General features: G+C 42.8%; 1 protein-coding gene across 1 annotated transcript in view; it reads right to left on the bottom strand.

Moving 5' to 3' along the window:
• The window catches only part of jarid2b (jumonji and AT-rich interaction domain containing 2b), a 104,655-nt gene extending 102,058 nt beyond the window's left edge, over positions 1-2,597 (bottom strand). The window contains exon 1 of the mRNA XM_070846224.1: positions 2,066-2,597. Coding sequence (XP_070702325.1) covers positions 2,066-2,110 — 45 coding nt within the window. The 5' untranslated portion in view covers positions 2,111-2,597. The remainder of the gene's footprint in view (positions 1-2,065) is intronic.
• Between the last annotated feature and the right edge of the window lie 11,663 nt (positions 2,598-14,260).

The raw sequence follows: 14,260 nt of genomic DNA, 5'->3' as shown, positions 1-14,260 counted from the left end.
ACATTGGGTTTTTTTTTTTCCTCTTAAGGCAGACAACAGTATGCAGTGGATTGGAGCAGAGCAACTGTCCCTAAAAGTGATCAAATAAAAACTTTTCTCCTCTTCAGGGATGTTTCTTGATGCCACTTTTATTTGGTCATACTTTCATCGGGACAGTTGTGAGGCAGAAACCACGTGGACACAAAATAAATTTAAAAAAGCCATTCAGACCGTGCTTTAATTGATTACACATGAAATGTATGTATTCTCTATACTTGAGGAAGCAGGAAAATCCCCAGCTGAATTAAGATGCATTCAAGGACGCATGGAAACGAGCCCTCTTTGTCTGCTTGTTTCCATGCTCCTACAAACCTGTTGCTCAGTTTGGCCTTTTGCAATATTTTCTTCCAGCACGACAAAAAAAAAAAAAGTGTGTCACATTGGTCTGTTTTCGACTGTCTGCAGGAGTTAGCACACTTTCAGAGACACTCCACGTGTTGTTTGGACGGGGGTGGGGGTGGTTGGCCCTGCTGGGTTCAGCTTCAGAGCATTAACAGACATGATATGCCTTGTGCAATTAAACGCAACAATGTGCATTAGACGCGTGACGGTAATTCACAGCAACAATCTCGAAATGCATCAAAAGAAGTGCGAACAAACTTTAAAGCCCAGACACAAGAGGCCCGGCCGGCGTGGAGGCTTCATGAAAACCGATACATGGTAACTTAGTCGAGTGATATGCTGAGCCACTCACACTTTGCGAGATTAAAAGTCTTTGTTTCATTCATGAAGGAGGACAAATAGGTGTTCACCAGAGCGAAGTCTGCACCGAGACTAGACTGAATGATTCCACTCCACAGCCCCTTCCCCGTAAATTCACCAGTGTTACTTGCAGAAAGAAAATGGTTGCTTCTTGGTATCGCTTCATACATGAGCCTCTGCAATGCGACTGAACAGAGCCTCTGGAAAAGAAACACAGTTCTCAGCCACGGAATGTGCACTTTAATGGCAATTCGGTAGCCGAGGACGAGACCCAAACGCTTGTAAGCTAATCCCCCGCGGTGCTGCAAAAATGGAGTTATCCCTCAGCCGGGCTGCTGCAATATCTGTGTGCCTTCGCAGAGGTCACACGGAGACCTGCTAAATGACTGAGAGCCCGGCGTACTTATCGGCTACAGTGGGACCGAAAGCGAAGACAACCGCCCAACAACAAGCCCAAGAGTGTCTCCTCTGCGTTTCAAGTGTTGGAAATGGGACGAAAATGCTGAATTGCGTGACCCCCTTTCCCTCCTGCTCTGCCTCACTCTTTATGGAGAGAATTAAAGAGCCACAACAGTCCGCGAAACATGTCGGGTTTGCCAGCCCTACAGCGGAAAAAAAAAAAAAAAAAAAAAAAAAAACCCACTCAGCACAGACAGACACGGCGCTATCTCCACCATAAACTCAAGCCTCGGCACGAGAAATGGTTTTACATTGGCGAGACGAGAGCTCCGTTTAAAGCGGAGATTTAAATGTAAAAAAAAATAATAAAATAAATAAATGTTCAGCATGGGACGAAATGGAAGCCGAAATAGCTGAGCCATGGCCGACAGGCTTGTCTTCACGGCTCTGAATAGGAAGAAATGGGGAGCGAACAAAAGCCCTTTCTGGGAACACTTTGCCAAGTCCTTTCATGTAAAACCTTTTATAGCTTTATCACATAGCCGAGGCACACTGTGCATCCCCTTCATCACGCGTTAAAACGAGGCGAAATGAGCGAAGCAAACCCCCCCACCGCCACCGCCATCCCCTCCAAAAGCACCCGATGTTCAAATAGCCTAAAACATGTCTGATGTCGAAGAAACGCTGCAACACAGACACTGAATAAACATTGCTGTCTCTTTAAATAAAAACCATGGAATTGTTAAGACGATGAGGCAACTTCTGGTCGTCACCTTTAATGCATATCTGACCCAAATAGTGCACCGTGCTGCCTGACGGTAACCTTCACAGTCCGTGATGAAAGTTTATGCATTTTCATCGAGGCAAACTTGAATAGAGCGACCGCGTTTGTGAGCGATTCGGGCAAAGAAAGGCTTGTACTTACATATTTCTTTTGAATGATATTCCTCTTAGGTCTTTCCTTGCTCATTGTGCAATCCCCAAAAAAAATGTTTGGCTATAGAGAGAATGGCCACATGAATTTCTTTCTTTGACTCTCGCCTCTCCCGGAGCACCACCAAATGACGATTTAAATCCCCGGCTCTGTAGGAAAAGCTCGCTGGCTTCGCACAATCCTCCTTCGGTGTTTCCCCTTCAAACTATTCGGATATAAATCCCAAAAATTCAAGGGTCGACGACGGACAGAGACGGACTGAACCCAAACTCACTTGGGGATAACATAGTCAAAACAAATGCACAACAATAAGTTCCATTCGCCAGAACAGCTCGGCTTCTCGTCTCTGCGCACTCACTCCCGGCTCTTTTCAAATACATGAATATACTTGAGGTGATGCCAACAAGTTACATCTTGTCTGAGGTGACGATGCGATGGGAGATTAATAAATAAAATTAAAAAATAAAACGTTAGGTGTCACGTCTTTTTTTTTCTCTTCTCTCTTCTTCTTCTTTAGCTGGAGCCTGCGGTCGACGAGAGAGCTCTCCAGCGGCACTGCTCTACTGACTGAGAGCAGCTCCTTTCTTCCTCAGCCTCCTCCTCCTCTCGGCCTATCACATCCTGCACCATTCAGCGGCAACTTCAAACCCTGCATGGGACAGCCCTCAGCACTAAACCCGAGCAAATGTCCGTATACCGTCCTCTTTTATAGGTTTGTGGTCATTGCAATGGAGTTTATCTCAGTTTGATTCCTGTAGTATTAGATTTAAGGCTCAGTGTTCCTGTGGTTCATGGGTGGTCACAAGAAGGTTTGGACTTGCTGCTGGTGTTTTAAATCCTATGTTGTGATATTCCCGTGGAGATAATGTGAAAATAAGCTGATGTGACCTTAGATTGTGTTTTTATTTCATTTCCCGTGATGATCGTATGAGGACCAGCCTCCTGTGTTACATACACTGGATTTATGGTATCTGTGGTTTTGTTTAAACTAAAGGGAGAAACCTCATTAGGGGCCAGGGGACAAAAAAAAAAAAAAGTTGTGGATCCCAGTTTTGTGTGTGAGGACGAGCCCCCAACCCCCACTCTCCACACCACCCCCCACTCACAGTCATACATCTGAGTACAGACATGTATTTTATGAAATGCTGTACCTTCAGGGGAGGAAAACTTTAGTTTGCAGGGTTTTGTTCGAATTTAGTTTAAGAAACCTCAAATCTGGACGTGGTAGTAAACAGCAGAGTGTAGTCAGGGTTCAAAAAGGAATAAATTAGCAATCAGATTAAACTCTTCTCCCCGGAGCCCCACAGGAGAATAGTCAGGCCTTGTCTGCATCCCACTTTGTGAATCACTGCTCTGAAGCAAACAAGCTCTTATCTGTAAATCTGAATCTTACACATTGACCTCAGGTGCTTTCGTTGGTCTGATCAGCTGAAGTGGTCGACTCTTTCATCGTGTTTTCACGCAATGTCTGTCAAGAAAGAAATGATTATTGGAACAGAATGTCGGCCTTGTACTCTTGTACTAATTAGTTGCACATTTTCAGATCATCCTTCCAATTTTCAAAGCTTATGCTAAGAACTTTAGGAAAATGTGCACCAATCTGTACTCCTGCTTATTTGTTCAGCTAATATTTGTACTTTTGTGTTATCCACTCTGCTATGACTGTTAACTGACTGGGTGTCAGCATCCCCCTCACTAGAAGTAGGCACACTGTGTCATTTTTTCTAATAAACTGAGTGGGACGGTTGCCCTGTATGAACCCAGGAGGCAGTTAAGAGACGTGCGTGTGTGTGTGTGTGTATTATAAAATGGCACAGATACAGATGTAGCCCTGCCTTGAAGGTATGAATCTGATGATGGCTCTAGATGTAGAATAATGTTTCTTCCTAAATTGCAGAGTATTTTAACCCATCGTTGGGCAGCTATGATCAGGACTGGTCAACTAAAAACTGCACCAGGGCTGTCAGTCAATCCATCATGTTGGTACAGACTGAACTATCTCAATAATTATTGGATGGAGTGCCAAGAAATTCTGTACAAACATTTACGGTCTTTATTTGATGAGTTCTGCTGAATTTGACTCTGACTTTTCCTGTAGCGCCACCATGAGGTCTAAATTTGTGATTTTCAGTTAAATGTCTCGACAGCCACTGTTTGGATTGCCATGAACTTTGGAATAGACATTCATGTTCCCCTCAGGATGAATTGTATTCACTTTGATGATCCTTTAACTTTTCATCTAGTGCATCATCATGTCCAAGTTTTACTTCAACCAATAGTTTGGTTTATGACCAGATACCTTCTAAAAACTAACTCATTCCATCCAGCCGCAGCCGTACTTTGTTTTGTTCTAATTAGCAAACGTTGGCATGCTAACACGCTAAACTCAGATGGTGGATGTGCTTAATATTATACTTGCCAAATATCAGCTCATTGGCATAGTCACTGTTAGCATGTTAGCATTAGCATTCAGCTTAAAGCACTGCTGTGCCTCACAGGGCCAGTGGGGTGGCTGTAGACTCTTAGTCTTGTTTAGAGTTCGCACATATTGTAACTGAAGTGTACTCATTGCAGATTTTCACTGTTCCCTTAGAATATTTGTATAGGTAGCAAAATTGTATAGATTTCACAAGCTTTATGTGTCTGTATTTCTAGATAAGAACCCCCAATCTTCCTATAAAACTGGTAACTGTGGGCCTAAGTATTTTTTATGACATACCTGCTTGATCTCTGAGTTACATGTCAGGATTTACCGTTGTTTGGCCTCAGAAGGGGTGTGAGTCAGGCTGTGAATTGGTTGGGTTTGGACTGTGCAGACAAATTTCAGCAGGCAGAAATGCCTAAATGCAATTCAATTCAATTCAATTCAATTCAATTCAGTCACTTTATTGTCAAATGTACAGATAAAAACAAGTTTCACTGCACAATGAAATTCTTGCTTTGCCCTTTCGCCTTCAATGCAGCTTCTGGATTAAAAAAATATAGATTGATAAACAGAAAAAGAAAGGAGATAAATAAACACTAGCTATATAAGAAAAACTATATTGAAGTAATAATAAAAACACGACACTGAAGAGCGGAGCGAGCAAACACGTCTGCCACGGTGGCCATCTTGCTGCATCTGTATCTGTGCACATAATTCACTATAATCAAGGATGACAATGCTCACTCAAAGCTGAGAGCACTGAAACATGGTGTCAGTAACACTTTGGTCTTCTTGTCTGAGAACACCTTTTCAGCTTTCTGACGTCAGATCAGGAGTTCTGCAGTCACACCTACGTAACACCAGGATTGGTCAGCTGTTCGGAGGTAAGAAAAGGACCCGTGGTTTTAACCTTCCGAAGCAGCCGGACAGCACAGTGTATGAACTACTCCTGACAGAGAATTTCCCAGCCTTAACATCTGTAGACAGGTTGAGTTTCCATGTCATGTTATCTGCAGTGGGAGGAAACCAGCATACAGGTATGAAATCCAGCCTCTGTGCAATCATGCTGATTTCATTATCATTCATGTAAAGAGGAAGAGCTATTGATTCCACTTCTGTGTTTGATGTAGATTTAGCATAACGCACCAAATGATCAAAGCACTGAACTTACCCATGAATGCATGAACAAAGACACCAAATCAATAGCTGACGGGTCAATAATTCTAAGCGAGGCTTGCAGATGACATGATATTTATATAGCCCCCCATTAATTCACGCTGTATGTAGCCTGATATATAAACAGAATACGAAAGAAATATTGAAGGATGAGTAGGAATTCAGAAATTATACAGTGTAGATAGAAGTACGAGTGTGAGGGCTCAGAGCAGGGATGATGGTATATGATTTAAATAAAGCCTGATCATAAGCACGTTTACTGCATAATAAAATGAATCCTAATCCTTTATTTTAAGGTAAATCCATACCGTATATCAGAAAATCTTTACAGCCCCTTTATCTGTAGACATAATATTCTTTTAGCCCCCAAATCAATGATGTCTTGTCCTTTGACAGCGCCAGAGTCAAGCAGGCTATTTTGGGGCGAGGCTGTAGAACACGCTGCCTTTAGCTCCCATCACCCTGCACTCTCGGGGGGTTTACCAGGGTCCTCTGCCCTGCTGGTGCTGACATTTAGGCCCACATGAATCAATCAGACAAGCAGTAGAGGGATGCCTGAATTTCACAGCAGTTCCCCTCATAGTTCACATTTTAGTCCACGCCATGTGCGGGCAAAGGGGTTGCAGGGTCTTTGAGACTTTTTTAGCCTGATTTCTCTGTGTGCTAATTTGTAAAACGAGGCTTTGCAATAATGGGACAAGATTCGGGTTTTCTGTTCAGTCCTTTAAATTTTCTGCAGCCAGCTCTAGTGAGTTAGCGCCACGTGTTAGAGCAGAGTGTTAACGGGGTAAAGTCTTTTGTGAAGTAAGTGCATGATGGCCTATTGAAGCTATAAACTTATTCGATGTTGGCCAAGTGCAGGAAAGGATTTAGAAGACTGATCTGTTTTTTATTCATAATTTATGCGAGTCAAAGCACAAGAAACTCTGAGCGTGTTTGCGTCAGTGTTTTTTATGTGTGTCCTTGAGGGGACAGCAGGTTTCAAAAGTGCTGTTTGGACAGCTTTGCTCTTGTATAAATGGCAGAGACATTTACACCAATGGATTTAGGAGTGTGTGTGTTTGTGTGTGTCTATATGTGTGTGATGGAGAAGGCCAGGGATTGATTAGAGCTTTCACTCTCAATGTGGTTAATTGCCCAGTGAGGCTTAGCAGACGGTGCTGGCTAGATTGATGTCCGATAGCCAAGAAGAGGGGGAGTCGGGGTGTGTTTGTGTGGATGGAGGGAGGGTGGATGTGGGGGGGCTTGATTTACTGGGCAGCATAGATGGGGGTTGGGGGGGGGCAGTGAATCCCAAATTAATGTTGAAAGATTGAATGGTTAAATATTGCACACAGTGGAAATAAACCCAAAGGAGTTTCCTTCAAACAAAGGAAAATCAAGTAATTGTAATCACATCTGCTGAAAATATAAGTTGCATTGAAATAAAGAAAGGAAAATACTCAGTCATGTCACCTCTTGTTTTGTTACCCAGTAATTAAAAGGTTTCAGTTTTTTTTACAGCAAGTAGAGCCTCCCTTTTTAGAAGAAGCTTTGGGTGTAGCTCAACTATGACCTGATGTTTTCATCTCTCCTCAGTTCCTCTGAATTTACAAATTGAAATTGTTTCATTCTGGTGGTAGATCAAGTCTAAATCCAAACTAATCTCTCTGTGTTTAAGTTAGTGTGCTTTTGCTTGAATTACTACAGCAGTTCAAACAGAGGCAGCTTTAATCTTCCAGTCAAAAGTTCCTGGAAGTTCAAATGTTTCTATAAATGTTAGTATTGCAGTGGAATAGAATAAAATATCAAATGAAGCAGAGTGGCATTTGCTCCCTGGCATTTGCAAGAGGAATAGTGTACGCCACTCCTGATCTTTTATTCTTTGGTACTTGTCATCTACAGAGTCGTAAAATGATGTTTATTGTTCAATAAGAGGGGTAGGGAGGTGTGTATGTGTGGGGAAGGTTGGAATTAACTTGCTGAGTGTGATACTGTAGGACAGCAACAAGCGAGCCACACTGTTGGCAGGGGGTTGGGTGGATAAAGACGCAGTAAAGTCATGGCTTATACAATTCTCTCTTTTCATGGAGGCTGTTAAAACTCTAAGTAATACGAGCACTGAGGATATTGAATACTACATATAAAAGAAAGAGAGGAACAGAGGGAATAAGAAGAGAGAGGAGAAATGTACATCTAACTAAGCCAGATGATCTTATATTTAGGTTTAATATGTTGTTGAACTTGTTTTGAGTGTAAAAGGAATATTTAACCTGAGTGGTATGAAAAAGATGTGTGAGATGTGAAGATTGTTGGTGCCAGAGGAATAGGTGTTGTTGCTTTTTTTTTCAAGGGCTTTAGATCTTTCTTTGCAGTTTAAAAGTGAACAGAGTGAAAAGACAAATAATTACATTTTAGTAACATTTAACCTGGATTCAAAGATTAATTGCTTGTATGATTCTTACAGTAGTTTAGTGGTTTATGTGAATTTTGTAGAGGCTGGATTTTTAACCTGGTTTCAAGAAACGTTATGAAGAAAATTGTGTTTAAGAGAGATTTATTTGAATTTTTTATTTTTGCAGTGGTATGTGCGTTACACTGTGGGGATCATTGTCGACAGTCTGGGGGTTATGGTGGCTTTGGATTGCTCCGCTGAAATTTGAATCCTCTAAGAACTCTCATTAAAGTGAGGTTAACCTTCTCCACAGTCACCCCCACCTCACACCCACCTCTTTCTTTCCACTGTTCAGGGACTCGTTGAGATCACAAACACAATTTATTTTTTGACAACCCCCCCGACACACACACACACACATACAGACACACACACAGTCACACACACACCTCCCCTTCTGAGGGGACTTGAGAGTCCCCACTCTACTCCCATGGATAATTGGACACCTTCAGCATGAGAAATCCCCTGCAGAAACAAAACAGGCACCAGCGGCATAGACTCGTATCAGGTTTGTCAAACAACAACAGTGAGGATGAGACGGAGGATCGGTTGAACCTCAACTACAAGCTAGATGTGAAAAACTCCTTTGGCAGCTGTTCTTTCTGATTCAATTCACACGTTGAATATCTCACTTCCTGAGCTGTGGTTGCTGTGGTGTGGTATGGCAGGATCAACAGGAGGAGTATCCACACCCTCGGGCTTCAGGGTGAACTTGTCCTGAGGGCATGTAACTAGGATCAGCGAGGTCTTCGCTGTGCCCTAAGTTGACCCATCTGGAAGCTAAATGCATAACTGCCTGAAGATCAGAGCCAAGGGATGACTTGCCCTTATTTCAGCCCTCAAGGCTGTTGTTGTGTTTCACTAATGAGGCAGATCTCCCCAAGCTCACCTGGCAACCGCAATCCCAGCTAAATCTAACCCAATAAACTGCAGAGTTTGAGAACAAATAGATGCTAAAATGGTCTGGATGTCATTTTATGTTTTTAAACAGTCACAATAATGATCATGTCAGTCACCACATCAGTGTTTTCATGGATTTGTCTTTATAAGCACCCAGTTATACATCCTGGTGATGTTGCTACAGTGATCCCAAGGAGCCTGAAATTCAGAAGCATTTTCCCATGATGCAACATGCAGATAAACAACTTCAAAAAAATCATTTAACATGATGAAATGATTTGTATTTTCTCACTTTGATTCATTTTTCTGTTTTGTTTCACATATTTGGTGTTTTGAAATTTAATAACGTCACCATGTGGCTCTTATTATTGGACAATATTTTTGCCATCTGCATTTATTCACCCATTCCACTGTAAGTCCAGTTTCCCCATTCAGTTTTAACTTCATTCAACAGTCTTATTCCCCTTTCTCACCTCAAACCAGTCTGGACTGGAGTATGGTGCGGGTGAGTCGCTAAGCATGAATCACTCATGAGGAACAAGTAGCGTTGTAGCGTTGCCAGGTCCCTTGTGTGTATCTAGTCACATGGAGAGTAATAGTAATTCACTCACAAAGGTTCTATAGCTCAGGAGTGACTGGCTGACTCATGTGGGTCAAGACCTGCCACAGGTGGGGGATCACAGGCTGAATAACCTCCCCCCCTGACAGTAGGCAGCCGCAGCCTCTGCACCCCTTTTCACCCACCCGGGACACCTGCACTGGACACAAAAGCCATCCCTCTCCGATTCTTTGAGGGCATGAGCAGAGAGAGGAAAAGGACATGGGGAATAACCGAGCAAGGGAGAAAGAAACGGGGTTGGATGGGTCGCGGTGGGGGCTGCCTCAATCGTAGCCATGCGGAAACAAAGTAACACAAATTCCAGCCACAGCAGGGGAACAGCTGGAGCACACAGGGACGGCTGTCTGGGTGGTCTGAGAGTGAGGGAGAAAGAGAGGGTGTGAGCTTGTAGGAGAAATGAGCTAGAATAAAAGACACAGAGAGGGTTTGGGTTAGGATAGAGACGTTGAAAATAGGGGTTCTTACAGAGAGGTGGTACCGAGAAAGAAAATGAGAAAGGTAAAAACAACCAGGAACAGCAGCTACTTGTGGGTTTCCCCTTTATCTCTGCAATTATGGCAAATCGATGCACATCAATATCTAATTATTCAGAGGAGCCCTTCCCCCAATAGCCTCATTAGAAGCAGAGGTGTAATTCAAAGTGCTGGAGAAGCCACTTTTGTGCAAACACAAATTACTGTAAATTTGAAATCAGTCACAGATGTCTCAAACAACGGCTCAAGATGGGATGATTCTTATGAAAAGTCTGACTTTTGTCATTTTGCTTGATGAGAACAGAGCAGATAGTGTCCCTACACACCACATGCTGCAGTAAACTCTAACAGAAAGTCTGATAATCAAACAATTTCACAACCTCTTCCCACCTTTCACAGTGACCATTTTAAAAGTGTTTTAATCCAGCTGCTGTTATCAGAACAATTTAATTAATCCTCACTTTGGAATTACCAAAGTTACTGTGTTGGATATTAGGAAAGCATTTGATAACCCTTCTAACAAAACAGAAGCAGTCACTTGCGCAGACGGAGCCAATATCCCTGTGCTTTTTCATACAAGGCTTATCACACCAACATGGTTTGCATGATAAAAAAGAAGGTAAGTCATGCAGGAGGTCCTGCACATTTGCATATCCCCTGGGTGCACGGTGTAATTTAGCTACATATGTCCCTTCCCTAATAGGCTGGAGCTGGCTTAACGCGAGGCTTGTGTTTTTGGAAGCGACCTTGCTTGATTGTCTATTCGGATTCGCAGCTCTGCTCTGATTTGCAACTGAAAGGCACGTAATTGTACTTGAACTAACTGAATAACTATAGGTTGTTTTTTTTAAAGGAGGGTACGTGAGGGAGAAAGATGTGTTTTTTTGTATACTGGTTTCAAGCTCATCATCCCTGAGTGCAATCTTCTCCATGGGATATCATTCATGTAGCAGCACCTCTCCTTGTAAACAGTGGTGGTAGTTGAATATGGTGAAAGTCACAGTGCATGTGGAGTTAGCCTGATTACTTACATGTGCTAACTCTACCAGTTCAAACCAAATCACATTCCTCTGAATTCATAATGTTACTAATCAGCCTCCATGTTTCCCATGGTAATACATAATATATCTGACTCAAACAAATGGAAATATATTCATGATATGCATTCGCTTATTCTGCACTAAGTTTGACATTCTCCTTTCGAATCCACAGAGACCCAGGCAACATTAGTACGGCTGATACATCACCAACCAGAAGCCACCATAAATTGAGGACCTACTTTGTTCCTGGTCATAGCCCGCTGCTTATCTCCCACATTTGACTACTATAATTTGCCTCTCAAATGCTCTGCTGTATGATGTTACGGCTGCCTATATCTGAAAATGCGTATTCCACCGATGCAGAGGAATCTTGTGTGTGTTAATCCCAACTTGTTATCCATGACATCAAACCCAATTTATCAAGATTTAACATGAATTTTCAGTTCAACGAAGAGGAAAAACACCGGAATATGAATGAATGTTATTTTTTAATCTTTCTAAATAATAACCCAGCCACTCCTGCGAAACACTTCCCACTTTTCTCTCTCCCCAATATTAAACAAGATTAGTATAGCTAAAAGGTTAATGAGATTCCCTTCTTTTGAACAAACTGTGCCTTATTTCTCCCTTTCAGAGGAAGCCATAAACATCCTCCCTGTAATAACGAATGGTGATTATGCCGATGATATTAATTATCATTACTTTCAATTACTACACCCAGCCAGGCCCTGTCGGTTATGAGGGCAGCTCCCTGTGGAGGAGCTGCCACCCGCCACCGTACATTCATTAGCTGAGCCGAGTGATTGTGTGACTCTCTGTCTCTCTCCTTCTCCCTCTCTGTCTCTCTTCTTCTCCTCTTTCCTCCTCCTCTCGCGGCCTTTGTTTCATCCCTTCTATTTTTCTCTGTCCTCTCTCTTGCTCTAACCAGTGTCAATGAGTCCAAGAAGATCCACGTACTGTCAGCGGTGGGCCAAAGAATGAATGAGGTGAGGTGGAAGTTAATTGTGGAGAGATCTGAGATGAGCTGCGAGGGAGTCCGTGGCACAGATTGTACAGATCCCTCAATTTCCTTTCTCTTGCTCTCTGTTCCCTTTATTCTTCTTCTCTTTCTCTCCCATCTCGTCTCTTTGCTTTAGCTTTTGTCACCGGTCCCTCACTCAATCTTGTTGCTTAGTCTCTCCCCTTTCCACTCTCCCTCACTCCTGACATGAAACATCCATTTCCGCCCCATGAAATATAGAGAGGGCCCTCATGAATTGTTTACAGGTTAGCAGCATGCATGCCAATGGCAGCAGGGGGACAGGCTCAGGTTTTCAGGCAGGCTGCAGTGGGCGAAGGGTGGTGCTGGCAAAGAGGACAGGCCCCCACCGAATATGCTCATAAACCTGTTGGGTCTGATTATCCTGGCCTGCAGCCCATTATGAGGGAGTTTGGAGAATTTGATATATGCATGGTGTGTGTATCGTGCATCTAAATGCTGACATTGTTAGGTTTTTTTGAATCGCGATGAACACAAAAATCAATTATATAAAGACTTGGGTAATGACATTTTCTGTCATCTTTCATCTGTAAACTTTACTTCAACCCGCTACCTGAGTAAGATAAATCGTAGTCATCATGTAAGCTGCATGTCTTGGCCCTGTATAGCCTACAAATGTTGATACAAAATACATTTTACCCTTTTCCAACAAGCCCACATGGAGTAGCTTATCTTCTATTAGCATTTAGCATAACATTTTGTAGGGCCCATCATGCTTTTAAGTTTGTATTCTCACTCAGAGGGAATAATAACGAGTTTTCATTGAAAGTAGTTAGCTTACCTTGCAACATTTGCACTGATTTTCAATAGACTGTACTTTCGATCATGTTATTTCAGCACCTGTTGAGTCATTGGACAACTCTGTACTGTGTCCGTCATACATTATTCAAAGGAGGGGGTCTAGCTAGCCATAGCGTCTCTGTTTCACCGGTTCAGTTAAGGTGATGGACATGACGGCATAGCAACGAGCCGTCCTATAACCTCAGCACTCGGCACTTTACTGCTTGATCCGAATCATGTCATGATGTAACTGATGTTGGGAGCCATAGAGTAACGGAGGGAGTACTCAATTCACAGAGGGGAATCCTGCATCACCCCCCCATGCTGGTGTGTGTAGCCATTGAAATTCAAGAAATATTACAAACTTTTTTAATCCCCACCCTCAAAAATATTGCACCAATCAAATTGCAGCCTTGTCATTTGGTACCAAAGATGAAAGCCCACTGAAGAACACCAATGAAGGTGGCTCAGTCACAAAAATGAATTGAAGTCCAGTTTGAGTTTGTTCAGAGTACTGCAGCACTACAATGTTCACCTCTTAGATATCCAAGGAGAATCAAGAAGAGAGTAAGAGGAAGTGGGCTGGGTGATGTAATGTGATTGGTCAGATGGTTGAGGATATTTATTTGGTTGGTCTCACTGGACGAAATGTCGACCGTTGAGTAAGTTAATTTCCTTCTGATGTGCTTGTAGATCACATCAGCTTTGCGCCGCAGGGATATGAAGGATGGATATGGAGGCATCAATTAAGATGTACTTCGGTGAGGGTTTTATCAGTTGTGGCTTTTTTTCTTCAGGCCTAATAGCTTGTGATTGATAGTGATGAACCTGAGCACGAGGGGTGTGCATTTCAGATGGACAGATAGAGCATTTTGAGGGCTTGCTGACTAAAGTGCTTTACTGCAGCTTGTGCACTTGTGGTTATAATGGAGTGCTTGGGAGCCACACCACTTGAGAGATTGTGTGGATGTATTATTAATCTGTTCCCTTTGCCATCGCTGTATAGCAATGAACTGTGGGCCTGGCAGAGAGAATACTGCTATGGCGCCATCATCCCCTTATCTGTCTCCTTATTTCTGTCTCCTTCACTCTCTTTCAGCCTCTATCCTCTCCCCTGTCTTTGTCAGTCAACCTCTCTCTCTCAGGACTGTCTCAGGAAAGCAGCTAGAGCTAGAAGAAGGGAGGAAGAGATGATCAGATCAATATTCCTCTCAGGAAATAGGCTTCCTCTCTCTTCCTCTCTGTCTCCTCCTGCCTCTGCCAGTCTTTTGTATAGCCAGCTCATCTGACCACATCACTG

The sequence above is a fragment of the Pempheris klunzingeri genome, chromosome 16 (genome assembly GCF_042242105.1).
Source record: "Pempheris klunzingeri isolate RE-2024b chromosome 16, fPemKlu1.hap1, whole genome shotgun sequence".
Taxonomy (NCBI): domain Eukaryota; kingdom Metazoa; phylum Chordata; class Actinopteri; order Acropomatiformes; family Pempheridae; genus Pempheris; species Pempheris klunzingeri.
This window is presented reverse-complemented; position numbering and strand designations above follow the sequence as displayed.